At 35.0% G+C, this 15,000-nt stretch overlaps 1 protein-coding gene across 1 annotated transcript in view; it reads left to right on the forward strand.

The window, feature by feature from the left end:
- The window catches only part of LOC128248705 (proteasome subunit beta type-2-like), an 88,446-nt gene that overhangs the window by 38,803 nt on the left and 34,643 nt on the right, over positions 1-15,000 (forward strand). Inside the window, exons 2-4 of the mRNA XM_089357245.1 lie at positions 6,251-6,373; positions 8,887-8,957; positions 12,853-13,015. Of these exons, the coding sequence (XP_089213371.1) occupies positions 6,251-6,373; positions 8,887-8,957; positions 12,853-13,015 (357 nt within the window). The remainder of the gene's footprint in view (positions 1-6,250; positions 6,374-8,886; positions 8,958-12,852; positions 13,016-15,000) is intronic.

A 15,000-nucleotide genomic window follows, 5' to 3' on the forward strand; every position in this document is an offset into this window, starting at 1 on the left:
AATGGCAAAAGTGTATTGACAATATGGATGTATACTGAATTGCTTCAAGGTCTGCTGTTTATATATATATATATATATATATATATATATACCGGAGTAAGCAAAGTATATATATATATATATATATATATATATATATACCGGAGTAAGCAAAGTATATTTATATATATATATATATATATATATATATATATATATATATATATATATATATATATACCGGAGTAAGCAAAGTATATATATTTATATATATATAATGAATATCAATCCAATGTAATATATATATTACATTGGATTGATATTCATTATTATTTCTTTTTTAAAGAGAAAAAATTTGAACCATAATATTTTTCCACAGATTCTGAATTTCTGATGATCAAAGAATAAAATAAAATCAAAAATAGTTTATTAAATTATGTTTTTAGAAATATAAATTTTAGTTCAGTGAAAAAAGAAAGAAAAAATTAAAACAATAGCCAATGTGTTTGTAAAATTGCTTTAAATACAATGTATTTCCCCATAAATGAAATTAGTAATGTGTGTACATGTGTAAGTGTGGCTGTGTGATAAGAAGCTTGCTTCTGAACTACATGGTTTTGAGTTCAGTCTTGATGCATGGCACCTTGGGCAAGTGTCTTCTATTATAGCCTTGGGCTGATTAAAACCTTGTGAATGGATTTAGTAGGCGGAAACTGAAAACGGCCTGTTGTATATATGAGTGTGTGTGTGTCTTTGTCTGTGTTTGTCTCCACCACCACCACCATTTGACAACTGGTGTTGATTTGTTTATGTCCCTGTAACTTAGCAGTTTGGCAAAAGAGACTGATAGAATAATCACCAGGCTTTAAAAATAAAAGGAGTACTGGGGTTGATTCATTCGACTAAAAGTTCTTCAAGGCATTATCCCAGTATGGCTGCAGTTTAATGATTGAAGCAAGATATCTATATATATAGAAATATATATATATATATATATATATAAACACACACGTGTATATATCACTGCTTGAAGGAGACAAGTTGTATGGGTTCAAGTCTCACTGCATGTTTTCTTTTTTCCTGCTACACCTGCTTTTGTGATATCTGTTATCAAAATCCCTACTGTCATAACAACAAGGACATTATGAATTCACCTTTGCAGCATCACTTTCCAATCACCGTCATCCTGCCTGATCATTACTAACTCCTCTACAACTATTACCACTACCACCAATATGACTACAGCTACTACCACTAGTACTACTACTACTACTACTACTACCACCACTGCTACTGTTACCATTACAGTGATCAAAGTGACAGGCAGAGTTATTGTGTATATTGCATTGGTGGAATTGTATGCATTCGTGCAGTGAGTCACGGTCAGTGTGATCGGCAGTATTTGTGTGTGTATGTGTGTGTGTGTGTGTGTAAAATGTACGAGTAGCCTGTTTCATATTCCTATGAGCTTATCATCATCGAGAAATGCACACACATGCACACACACACACACACACACCACCTCCCCTACTATCATCATTATCCTCATCATTTCATGCTCATTTTCCATGCTGGCATGTGTTAGATGATTTGACAGGACCTGACACACTGCTCGGTTGTGTTGGGTTCCAGTGTTAGCTTTGACATGGCTTCTATGGCTTGATGACCTTCCTAATGCCAACCACTTTACAGTGTGTACTAGGTGGAGGGGGGGGGGGTTCGTTTCCATGACACTGGTACTAGTGAGGTCATCAAGTATCTTGGAAGACAAAGAAAAGAAAAAATGCATTCTTGACTGAGTGGGAGTGTATTTGAAAGAGAGAGAGGGAAGTAGCTTTATGTCAGGTGTTGTTGAAGGCAAAAGCATGATAGACAAACAAGCCCAAGTGTCTTGATGGTTACCTCTCATTATATAAGTGTGGGTAAGAGTAAGGAAAATAAAAATGGGGAGAGGGTGGCAGAGTGTACTGTCTAGGAATCAGAAAATGATTATTAAAGAGAAAGAGGAAAGCATTTGTTATTGTCAAGGATAATGTTATCAGGCAGTTATTGTTGTCGAACTTAGTGGGTCTCAACTGTTTTATTTAAAATGAATTGAAACTCTTTAAAATTATATTTATTTGGATCAAGGCTCCAGATATTGTTCTATCTACTGCTTAATGTTTCCAGCTAATTATTCTTATCTAAAAGGCTTTGTCTTAAAGTGATCACATTAAATGGCTTAAGTGGCTTCTGCTCTATATATGTATGTTTGTGTGTGTGTATATATATACAAACATACATACATATATATATATATATATATATATATATATATATATATATATTATATAACATCTGGTACTTTTTCTATCAATTTCTTTGTCAGACTGCTAAGTTAGAGACATAAGCACATGAACACCAGTTGTCAAGTGGAGGTGGGGATAACCACACACTTGCACACATACACTCACACATATATGATGGGATTCTTTGTGATTCTGTCTACCAAATCCACCCACAAGGCCTTGGTTAGTCCAAGGCTATAGTAGAATACACTTGCCCTATGTGGCATGCAGTGGGACTGAACCTGGAACCATGTGGTTGCAAAGCAAACTTCCTACCACACAGCTATGCCATGTGCCATGTGTGTGTGTGTATATATATATACATATATATATATATATATATATCATTATCATCGTTTAACGTCCGCTTTCCATGCTGGAATGGGTTGGACGGTTTGACTGGGGATTAGTGAGCCAGATGGCTGTACCAGGTTCCAATCTGATCTAGCAGAGTTTCTACAGCTGGATGCTCTTCCTAACGTCAGCCACTCCGAGAATGTAGTAGGTGCTTTTACGTGCCACCAACACGAGGGCCAGTCAGGCGGTACTGGCAACGGCTATGCTCAAATGGTGTTTCTACGTGTCACCTGCACAGGAGCCAGTCCAGCGGCATTGGCAACGCCCTTGCTTGAATGTTGTTTTCCATGTACCACCGGCACAAGTGCCAGTAAGGTGACGCTGGTAACGATCACGCTCGAATGGTGCTTTTTACATGCTATATATATACATTAGGTAGATAGATATTGTGATGAAGCAGCATTATGTAAAAAAAAACAAAAATGATAGTCAGTGGATTGACTAGTTCTTTATATAAGGGTTAAATAACACAATTTCTTTGAATTCATTTGAACTCAAAATATAAAGGAATGTAGCTAAATGTTGTAAAGCATAAAAACTAGCACTCTGCTGTTTTTATAATTCTACCACCCTAATCACTATTAATTAACAACATTTAATCAAACTGATAGTAGGCAAATGGATGAGGGCATTTGCTATTAATGCAAGTACCAGCCAAATCACCTTCAAATGATACCTTTCTACTTTAATCCTTTTGTCTTCATATTTCTGTTGAAATTCACTACTTTGGTTTCTATTTTGAAAATAATGAAAAAATTATTAATATGATTTTGTCATTACCAAACTGGTATTTGGTTGAATTAATTATCATGGAATGAGGGAAAACTTTAGTTTATATAACGTTAAAACAGGAAGTTTGTATTAACACTTTAGTATTCAGATTACTCTATGAAACGTAATGATTATTTAATCACTATTTTTAATTAATCATGCATTATCTCTTGACTTCGAAATTTTGATGATGTGAGTGCGTATTTTTAGAATGACATTGTATGATAGGTATGAGAGGCTGGATCTGGTTGGTTTGAACATAAAATAGGTGGAATATTTAGGCCAAATTTGGCTTGTTTTAAATGCTAAAGGGTTAAAGAATCAGATATGGTCTCGGGCAGGTTGCTAATGAAAGGGTTAAAAAAAAAAAAAAAAAAGGAAGGGCATATTGGCATAGTATCTAGGTATACTGGTTATGATTATGGTTAGATGTGAGCAAAGTAAAGCAGCTATGAAAGCTGATGATGTTGATACATGTCTGCTATGTGTGTAATGTCTTGTCACGGGGGAAGTGAGATAAGATGCAGGTGAGTAACTATTTAGCTTTTGATGTTACTTTGAGTGGTTGGCAATGGTTTTAACAGGGTGGAGATGATTGGATGCAAATCTAGACTGCTGTCATCACTACTAGTACTAACATATAATCCATAATCTTTGGTTTGTGTCAGTGTGTGTGTGTGTGTGTGTGTGTGTGTGTGTGTGTATGTATATATATATATATATATATATATATATATATATATATATATATATATATATATATCCAGTGCCCCTGGACTGGCTCTTGTGCGGGTGGCACATAAAAGACACCATTTCGAGCGTGGCCGTTTTCGTGCGGGTGACACGTAAAAGCACCCACTACACTCTCTGAGTGGTTGGCGTTAGGAAGGGCATCCAGCTGTAGAAACTCTGCCAAATTAGATTGGAGCCTGGTGTTGCCATCCGGTTTCACCAGTCCTCAATCAAATCGTCCAACCCATGCTAGCATGGAAAGCGGATGTTAAACGATGATGATGATGATGATGATATATATATTGTGTGTGTATGTAGGTATGCATATATTTGTATGTGTATAGATACACACATACATACATGTGTGTGTGTGTGTGTGGCTTTATTTCATTAACAATGAAATAAATCAGATATATTTGTATTTTGAAGACTTCTGTGCTCTGATAGAAGATGAAAACCCCTCAACTATGGTTGATGTTATTAGGAGAAACACACAACGTAAAACTGAGAACTTACCAAAGCTAATGGCGAGCAGAGATTCTTATTGTGGCATTGGGAAATGCACTTTGGTTGCAACTGTTCAAAGAAAACTATAATCCTATTCTAACTCAAAGCATGCATTATCACCTCATAGTTGAGTCAGATAACCACTCGGTGGTAAAAGATTTTGTGTGACAGGGTCAATGTATACATTTAATCCTTGTAACCAAGGACAAAGTCTAGGTTCTCATCCATAAGGCTGACTGACAGTTAAGTACTCTGGTTTGGGGTTATGTACAAACGTTACCTGATTTTACCTAAATTAATGTAGCAAACACTCTGTAACAAACCATAAATTCCACAAAACCATTAAAAGAAATAGTGTGAAAGTGAGCTACATTTGCTCTCATATCTTTATTACCTCTTATCTAAAATCAATAGAAAAAAATTGTATAAAATTTTCTACCACACTATAACTGAATTACTGCTCTTATTCACTAAATAGGAAATATTTTCAAGAAAGTGTAGTGTGTTAATGTGAAAATCTCTATTAGAAACCATAAAAAACACTACATAGGTTTAATAGTAAGTATTTTCAAAACAGGATTTAATCAGTACATTTACTCCTTCAGACACAAACATAGAAGGTATGCTACTACTCTCTCTCTAGATATATTTGAGATCTGAAGAATAGTAATGTTCATACTTTCAAAGTGAATTAGTCTGCACTCTTGTACATCAATCAGCTCAAATGCTTTTTTTTGTTCATTTACATACACACATGCACACATCCATTTTATTTCAATTCTTTTTAATTTTGACATATATGGCTACGTGGAGGCGCAATGGCCCAGTGGTTAGGGCAGCGGACTCGCGGTTTCGATTCCCAGACCGGGCATTGTGAGTGTTTATTGAGTGAAAACACCTAAAGCTCCACAAGGCTCCGGCCAGGGGAGGTGGCGACCCCTGCTGTACTCTTTCACCACAACATTCTCTCACTCTTACTTCCTGTTTCTGTTGTGCCTGTAATTCAAAGGGTCAGCCTTGTCACACTGTGTCACGCTGAATATCCCTGTTAAGGGTACACGTGTCTGTGGAGTGCTCAGCCACTTGCATGTTAATTTCATGAGCAGGCTGTTCCGTTGATCGGATCAGCTGGAACCCTCGACGTCGTAAGCGACGCAGTGCCAACAACAACATATGGCTGCATTTGTTTTTCTCATGCTGGTCTTATAAGTCATAAGAGGAGCTACACAGTGAGGCTGGTTGCAGGTTTTACTTATGAGTGTTGTATGCAAGTAGAGTCTCTCATGTATAGAATATGACAATATGAGCAAAAGTGAATCAAGTTTCAATCACTATTCTAAACTTAACAGCAATGATGATGAGACACAACTGAGCAAAACAAAACGTGTGTGTGTGTCATATTTGCCATATAAACTTCAAGGACACTCGTACAGTAAAAATATTTTCTAATTGTCATTGATGGTTGTATTTATTTGAGAATTGGACAGCTATTATATCTTTGTGTATTTTATCTTCTGTCATTTCTTTAGTGATTGATGAATTATGACTGAAAACCAGTTTTATTTATCTACTTTCAGATACTGATAAGATGTTTAAATTGAGTGACAAATTGGTGATGTTGGTTACTGGAGAACCCGGGGATACGGTACAATTTGCTGAATATATTGCCAAGAACATTCAGCTTTATAAAATGAGAAATGGTAAGCACTTCGTATTCTCTTCATCATCTTAACTCAACATTGTGTACGACACAAATACACCTGACAATGCATATATATCTTAGTCTTATATAGCCTCAAACTGTCCAAATCAAAACACCCTTGTATATATTTGCTTTAAAGAAAGTAAAGTTATGGACTCTCTGATCTAAGTGAGTAAACTTTAATCTCTTCCTCTATCATTTATGAACATTCTGTAATGTTCGCTGTTATAATTGACATATACTACTGAATTTTTGTAATTTATTTTCTGAGTTTTTTTTGTAATAAAACTTACATGTATACCTGGGTCTGTTAGCTCTGAAGTGAGTAACTCAGCTTACCTGTAAATTTCTTAATGTAAAAGCTGCAAGAAGGCCAGTGAGTCCATGTCTTTTATTAATTGTATCTAATTTATTACCAAAATTTTTGTTTTTGTCATCTTTTTTAGTGTCGCTCTTATAGCCATTATTATGTAATCAACAGTCACACAGGCACATTATTTTTTAACACACATGATTATTTACTTTAAAAAGAATAATTTTTTTCTATAATAATGACAATTTCCTTGATGGTCTGACCACAAGTACGCTATAAGCATTTGAATAAAGAAGCCACTCTTAGGTGGAATGTTCAACTTAAAAAATTTTTTTCAATAGGATATTATGAGTTAATGCACAAATATGTTTTTGTTTTCATGATTGAGATGATTTTTTTTTTTCATTACATTTCAGAAATTTAGTAATTCATTGCTAACATCTTATTAGTAATTCCATAATTTCAGAGTTGATAACTTGTACATTATATATATATAATCAGGTTGAGTATAAGTAAGCAACGTTTTGAACCATGAAGAATTTGTACCAGATTTTTTGCAGAGTTTTGAATTTTTTAAAAACATTTTTTTGAAATTGTCTGATAATACAGACATAGACTTTCCCAAATGTATCAATAAATTAACATTGATATTTTTTTTTACCATTGTTACAATAATTTGAAATGGAACTGTCAAAGCACGATATTCGAGCAATTTTGCTATTCAACTTCTTGATGATATTGTAACTTGCGATGAAAAGTGAATTCTGTACAATAATAAAAAAATGTTCTTTGTAGTGGTTGAAGTGCCGAAACCTTCCCTAAACCAGGGCTCTTCAAAAAGAAGGTCAAGGTGACTGTTTGGTGGTGTACTGCTGGACTCATCCACTATAAGTTCTTAAAACCTGGAAAAACCATTACTGCAGAAACATATTGCCATGAAATTGCCAAAATGAACGAAAAACTGCAACTCCTCCATCCCAGATTGGTCAACAGAAGAGAGCCAATTAATTTTCAGGACAATGCTTGACCACACATTTCACTATTGACACTCTAGAAGTTGAAGGAACTTGGTTACGAAGTTCTTCCCCACCCAGCTTATTTCCCAGACATTTCTCCTTCCAACTACCACTTTTTTTTCAAGCACTTTGATGGTTTCCTGTGTTAAAAGGAGTTCAAAAATCAAACCAATACTAAAAGTGCATTTAAATAGTTCATCAGCTCCAGAACTCCAGATTTTTATGTTACCGGAATAAACAAACTTGTAACTCGTTGGCAAAAGTGTGTTGATTGTAATGGTACTTGCTTTGATGAAAAGAATTTCCACATTGTTGAAATATATTGTGATGAATTTCATGTTTCAAAATATTGCTTACTTTTTACTCAGCCTGATATATAGTCACTACATGAAGGTGGTCAGAGTGTTGTAGACACGATCACTAGATCATGAGTTTGATTTCTGGTCTGGGTGGCACATTGTGTTCTTGAGCAAAACACTTCATTTAACATTGCACCAGTCCACTCAGGTGTAAATGGGTGACTCTATTATGGAATAGCCCTCCGATCAAAGGGAATGTTGGCCTGCTTGCCTAACCAGCAAGGTGGTATCATTCGAAAGCTAAAATAATGCAAAATGCATTGTGACCAGCAATGTTTTCATCTGACCCATGCAAGCATAGAAAAATGGACATAACAGTTAATGAATGAATGTAGTAAATACTTGATCCTAATTTGAACACGGGCCACCATCTTTCAGAGTTTGAAGAATAAGAGAGCACATTCATTTAGTTGAAACTTTGTCATTGATGCAAGCAAATAAACACCTAGAACAATGCATGCTGGAGTGAATAGAAACATATGATGTTGTTGATGACTTGTGTTGGAAGTAGAATCATAAAGTGAATGTAGAATGTGCACTAAAGCATTGATTGGGAGACATGAGTTCAATTCCTTATACATGGCTGTTTTTTTCTTTCATGTGACATGTTGTCATCTGTTTCACATTTAATTTCAAAATTGAAAATCTATGTAATCAGTTTCACAGCATTGGTAAAATGTTCTTGAAAATTTAATAAAATGAATTATTAGATAAATTATATAAAAAAAAAAAAAAATCCCAAATGTTGTTATGAACATTTTTTTTTTTTTTTGCTCTCTTTATTAGTTCCATAGGATTATTTATATTAATTCATTGTTTTCAGGCTATGAACTTAGTCCAAATGCAGCTGCTAACTTCACACGGAAAAATTTGGCTGATTACTTAAGAACTTCAGTAAGTCACTTATTTTGAATCTTTATACTAATTTGCCTGTTTTTTTTTTTTAAAATTTATATGTGAATGCTTTTGTCAGGCATAAGAAATTTATAGTTACCATTTTCCAGTTCAGTATATGTGTTTGTTGCTCCTTTCTTTCTAGAAGTATTAACCTTTAGTCATCATCAGCAACAATAGCAGTTATGAATTGTTTGCTCCCTCAGTTTACCTGGTATTCAGTTACTATTAAGAAGGCAAGAAGGTTGTGATGTATGATCAAGATGATTGGAGTTATTGCCTTCTCATATACCTTGATTAAAAGAACCTTGATTTCACTTAGATGCCTTGAGCAAAATTAACTCCATTTACAACCTATAACAATAAAGAAACGAAAGTGTTTGACGTATTTTTCAGCTTTTAAAACTGGAAAGAAATGAAGCCAACATACTTTGTTGCATGAATGATGGGACAAATGAGATGAGAAATAAACTGGGTATGAAACTAACCAAGCATAGTGTGCTGGAGATAAGGCTGCACTTGTATTGGACTTGGAATGTGTATGGGGGATGACACTCAGAGTAGTTAGGACTGGTAGAAGAAGGAGACATGGTGAGACCAAGACCTGGTCTCAGGCTGTTGCATCTCACCATAGTTCATCTTTTAATTGCTGTCTCTTCTATTCACTCTCTTGTTCATGTTGCATTGAACAAATGAAGACAATATAAAGCAGTTAGGCTGCTTCTGGCTTTACAGTCTGGGCTTGTGTTTCTTCCAGTGTCTGCTCTGTCTGTTGTTGTTTAGTCCCCAAGTCATCATTGATTGATTAGGTTACAATCAAATGCATTCCAGGTGTTGACATTCCACCTTTTTTGTATGCCTCGAACTACCTTGTCAAATATGTCCTTTCATTTTTCAGATGGGCTATGGTTTGAGGGAGATTTGGTTGCTATCTCTTGTAGATTCAGCAACCACATAGAGGTTCTCTTGTGGATCTATTGTTTCATTGATTCATTCTATGTCTGTAGGTTCAAAATCAAGAAAAGTAGGCTTCGTCTTGTGATAGTTGTTTTTCTTCATAGATTGTTTCAAGTGATGTTCATTAACATTACAGTAATTTAGACTCGTTGAGTTATTGATGGATCAAGATAAATGGGTGTGGTTAGTGCAGTTGGTGTTAATATAAAACAGGGGAGAAGGAGTTCGAGAAGGATGCAGTCTTTCATGGGTGGGGGAATAACAGTAAAATGTTTAGCAAAGAGATAATGCATGAAGCAAAACTGGGCCGATGAAAGGCAAATAGTTATTGCCTCAAATCTATTTAGGTATAAATTTAACCCTTTTGTTAAAATACACAGCTTTGTTTTAATTTTTAAAATAATGGAAAATATATTAAAATAGCTTTGTCATTATTAAGCTGGTGTTTCGAACACAAGTTAACTTGGAATTTTGAGGCAAGGCTTTAATCTATATTACTGTAAAACAGGAAGTCTCTGGTGGGTTGGTATCAAAATGCTTAAGAGATTTTTTAATCTAGAGATCAAAACTTTTTTTGTCCTTTTCCACCTTGCCCCCTTTATCTTATCTCTAATGTTCTTTCCTTCCTCTGAAAATTGGTCACACAAAAACAAGGTGACTGTGAAGTTAACACCAGTCCTTATATACTATTGCACTCAGCTTAGGAACAATAGGTGTAAGATACACAATACCTCAGTATCTTATGAATACTGCTCTTAATAGTTAATTATTTCATGACTATATTTGATGGTAGCTTGAATAAGATTCAACTGCATTTTTCAGATAATGTCTTTGGCAACTTTCATTAAGCATATTTCTTTCTGGTGGTAATTCCAAGTGGGATGGTGTTTTGCCAAGCATGATTCAGTGGCCTAAAGTGTTGATTTTAGACATTGGTCTCTTTAGTTGTAAGGGTTCAAATCCCACTGTTGGCATTGGTTAAATATTTTCTCATTTAATCTATATGAGCATTGAAAAAAAAAAAACCCTGTTAAAATTATAATGATTTGCCATTGGAGAAAATCTGTATATATCTGAGACTATGTTGTCATAAATCTGGCACCAGTGAGTATCTGGTGTTTATGTATGTTAAATATTAAAAGGCCAAACCATGATTGCTTTTATGATACATATGAACCATAGCTGAGCATTCTTTGGCAGTAGAATAATGCAAGAACAACTTAGATTTTATCAGAAATTAATACATTTCTTAAAAAACAAAACAAAGCAACAACTAAAAACAAACTTAAGTATGTATGTGTGTTTTGAAATTAATTCTTAGAATGATGACTAATTGGTTAAAGTGAACCAAAATCTTCCAAAAGCTATACTGATGTGTAAATCAGATGAAATTCCTGCCATCTTGTATTCTTCAACAGTGGAATGACTGATAAATTGGGAGTCAGCATGTGTATGTGTGTGAGTGTACATATTTTATGGAGTAAGTAACATCTTGAGTAATAAGGGTAGATTGAGTTGATTGCAGTGGGATTATCATTACCAGCAAAGGGTTATATACTACTTGTTTTATTTAATCCCATCCTTTTATATATATATATATATATATATATATATATATATATAATTGAAATTTACTGAAAAACAAAAGACGAAGACAGGTGTATAAACAACAAACAAATGTATTAGTTTGACACTAGGGAAGATGAGAAAATCTTTTATGTTTCGAACCTGTGCTCTTCAACAGAAAGGAACAGGTGGAAATAAACAGAGAGAGAATAAAAAAACTTGTGGAGTTAACAGTCAGTCATAGCGACATGGTGTGTGTATGTACACACACACACACACACACACACACGACAGAAGTAAATAGACACCCTTATGATCATTAAAATTGATTGAAATCCGAAATTATACTTTCAAAATATTTATTAATTATTATAAGGTGAATATCTAATATCTAGTAGTCATGCCCTTTGCATTTTTCAATGCAAGGGTCCTATAAGGCATGCTACTGAGCAGATGAGGAATAGTTGGCTAGTTGAAGAAGTGGCTTCCTTCTTGCTGCTCTGCCATAGCAGCCAAGTTTGTGGAGATACCCGACAGCTGTTCTGGAACTGACATCTACTTGTTCTGCTATATCAGAGGCCTTGTAATGAGGCTTATCCTCCACACTTCACTTAACTAAGCAAAAGGTCTTGTCAAAGCAAAGGGTCTCGTCACCCTATTAACTGTAGAAAGTGGGATCCCAAGGTTTTCTGCAATTTTATACTGACTTAGTCCACTTTCAGATTGACCCACAATATGGCTTCTTTTGTATGTGGCTTGATTAAACTCGCATATAGAACCTGAAACATAAGAATGTCCATTAATAAAAAATATAAACCATTTCAAATTAAAATAAACATAAAACAATGTTTTATGGAGTGTCTATTTACTTCTGTCATGTCTGTGTATATGCAGGTGTGTCCGTGTAATTAAGAAGCTTGCTTCTTAATCATGTGGTTTCCATTCAGTACCACTGTACATCATCTTAGGCAAGTGCTTTCTGCTGTTGCCCTGTGTTGATTAAACCCATGTCAGTGGGTTTCATCAATGGAAACTGAAAGAGACCTACGTATATTCGTGTATATGTGTGTGTCCGTGTGTAGTCTTGACATTGAACATTTGTTTTTGTAAACAGGCTTCACTGTCATACAAGTGGTGTCGTTTGTTTCCAATGTTCCATAAAAATGAAAATGTGTCCCTCTGCAGAGAAATAGTATTTTGCTTGGGAGCAGGTGTGGGTTGGCAATGAGAAGGGCATCCAGTCGTATGAAACCTGCCTCAATAAACTTCTCCCGACTTATGCCAGAAGGGAAAATTGAATGTTAAATTGATAACGACATACATGTATCTATGAAACATTTGCACTGACATTATATAATCTTTTTTCTTACAGTCGCCATACAATGTGAATTTCCTACTGGCTGGGCATGATGGCACAGATGGCCCATCCTTGTTCTATATGGACTACTTGGCCTCTCTGTCTGAAGTCCCATTTGCTGCCCATGGCTATGGAGCTTATTTTACCCTCAGCATCCTTGATCGTTACTATGATGAAGGTATTTCAAAACATTTTATCATTTCATGTGTCTCCTCTTCCCATCTTCTCTCTGTACTATTTATCTGTCTGTCTGTCTGTCTGCCAGCTTGCCTCTTTGTCTTTCTCACTTTGTCATTGTTTTCCTCTTCCTCTAAATTTTCATATATCTTTCCCTCTAATTGACTATATATCTCTCTTTCAATCTCCATCTCTTTCTGTCATCTTAACTTTTTTTATATTAACGTTTGTCTCTTTGTTTCTTCTTTTTTTTTTTCTTTTCTCTCCTTCTCTCAAGGAAGACAATAGACTAACTGTACCAAATTTATCTTACTCACGCACGTGTGCGTGCAGCTGTGTGATTGGGAGGTTTGCTTGCCAACCCTGTGATTTCACTTTCAGTCCTGCTGCATGGCATCTTGGCAAGTGTCTTCTGTTGTAGCCTTGAGTTAATCAAAGTCTTCTGAGTGGATTTGGTAGATGGGACCTGTGCTGGCATGTTGTCTTAACCATCACTGTTAGTTGTAAACAAATGATGTTATTTGCTTCCAGTTTCCCATGTCTGGCCAAGCAAACTTCTTAATGTCACAGCCATGTCTATGTCTATAATATATGTATAAGAAAATTAAGACCATGAAATATGAAGCAGCAACAACATAATTTCTTGTATAGTTTGTTGGTGGGTGATTTCCTACTATGAAATGCAGTAAAGCCAGTTATGACTAGTCTCAACAAACAGCATTGTTTCGTATCAGCTGGATTTTACTTGACTTAATTGTTGTATTTCATTCCTCCAGCCTCAGTTATATAAAGGTCAACCCAGATCCAGCAGACCTATTTATTCAGCTGCAACATTCTTAACTGTGTTTCAGTGCTAGGTAGTTGTTTGTTTTGCAGTTACTCTTTTTATTATATGCTTATTTTTTAATTTTATATTTCAGAGATTTTAGTGTTGTAATTCTGTCATTGCTTGTGTTATCCTCTATACACTGTCATTAGCACACCAGCTAAAAAATATTGTTCTGTCTGTGTGTTTGCTTGTTTCTCTGTTTGTCTGTCTTATTAGTAACTGGCTTTCAGACAGGGAAAGAAATGTTATATCCTGGAAGGATTTATTAAAGTACGTAGTTCATTCATAACCGCCACACCTTGTTGAGTATAGGACTGACTGTTGCATTAGTGCTATATATATATATGTATGTGCGTGTGTGTATTGTGAGACTTGTTTTTCATGTTAGCACAATTTCAAGGGAAGGGCATACACTTATGAAATATGTTTTATAGTTGGATTCTAAATACATAAGAGGTAAAATGAGAGGTGGAGAGTAAACTAGTGTGTACGTAGTAAATTTGGCATATATTTGAGTTCAACAGTCTCTCTCTCTCTCTCTCACGCTCCCCCCCCCCCCACACCGTTTTTGAAGGAGTGTTTTGTGGTTGGATGCAGTTCCTGTTGCCAACACTTTTAGTTGCCTCTCTGGACATACAGGGATACTGTGTACCAGTTCTAAAACCCAGAACACTCATACATATAAATATGTATGTGCTTGTGTGTATATGTGTGTGTGTGTGTGTGTGTGTGTGTGTGTTTGTAATATATATATATATTCGAAACATCAGGTTAGAATAGAGGCAGCTGATGAAGGAATATTCCAAGTGGCTTTCCGTTTTCCTATGTGTTCGTTCTGTTGTCTGTAGTTCATTGTTCTAACGTCCTGTACCCTGATATGCATATATATATACACATGTAGATGTAAGTATGTACATATATGTGTGTATACATGTATATATATTCTTTGTATTATTATATATATATATATATATATATATATATATATATGTAGACAAGCAAAGGAATGATAGTGTGACAACTAGCTATTTAATTCATTTCTATGAGAGTATAAGCCTCTTTCTTTCCCATATCTATTTAACCCTTTAGTGTTCAGATTACTCTGCTAAATGTAATACTTTTTCACTCAAATTGTTTTGAATTAATCATGCATTATC

Source organism: Octopus bimaculoides, chromosome 9 (assembly GCF_046866305.1).
Source record: "Octopus bimaculoides isolate indiv1 chromosome 9, ASM4686630v1, whole genome shotgun sequence".
Lineage (NCBI taxonomy): Eukaryota > Metazoa > Mollusca > Cephalopoda > Octopoda > Octopodidae > Octopus > Octopus bimaculoides.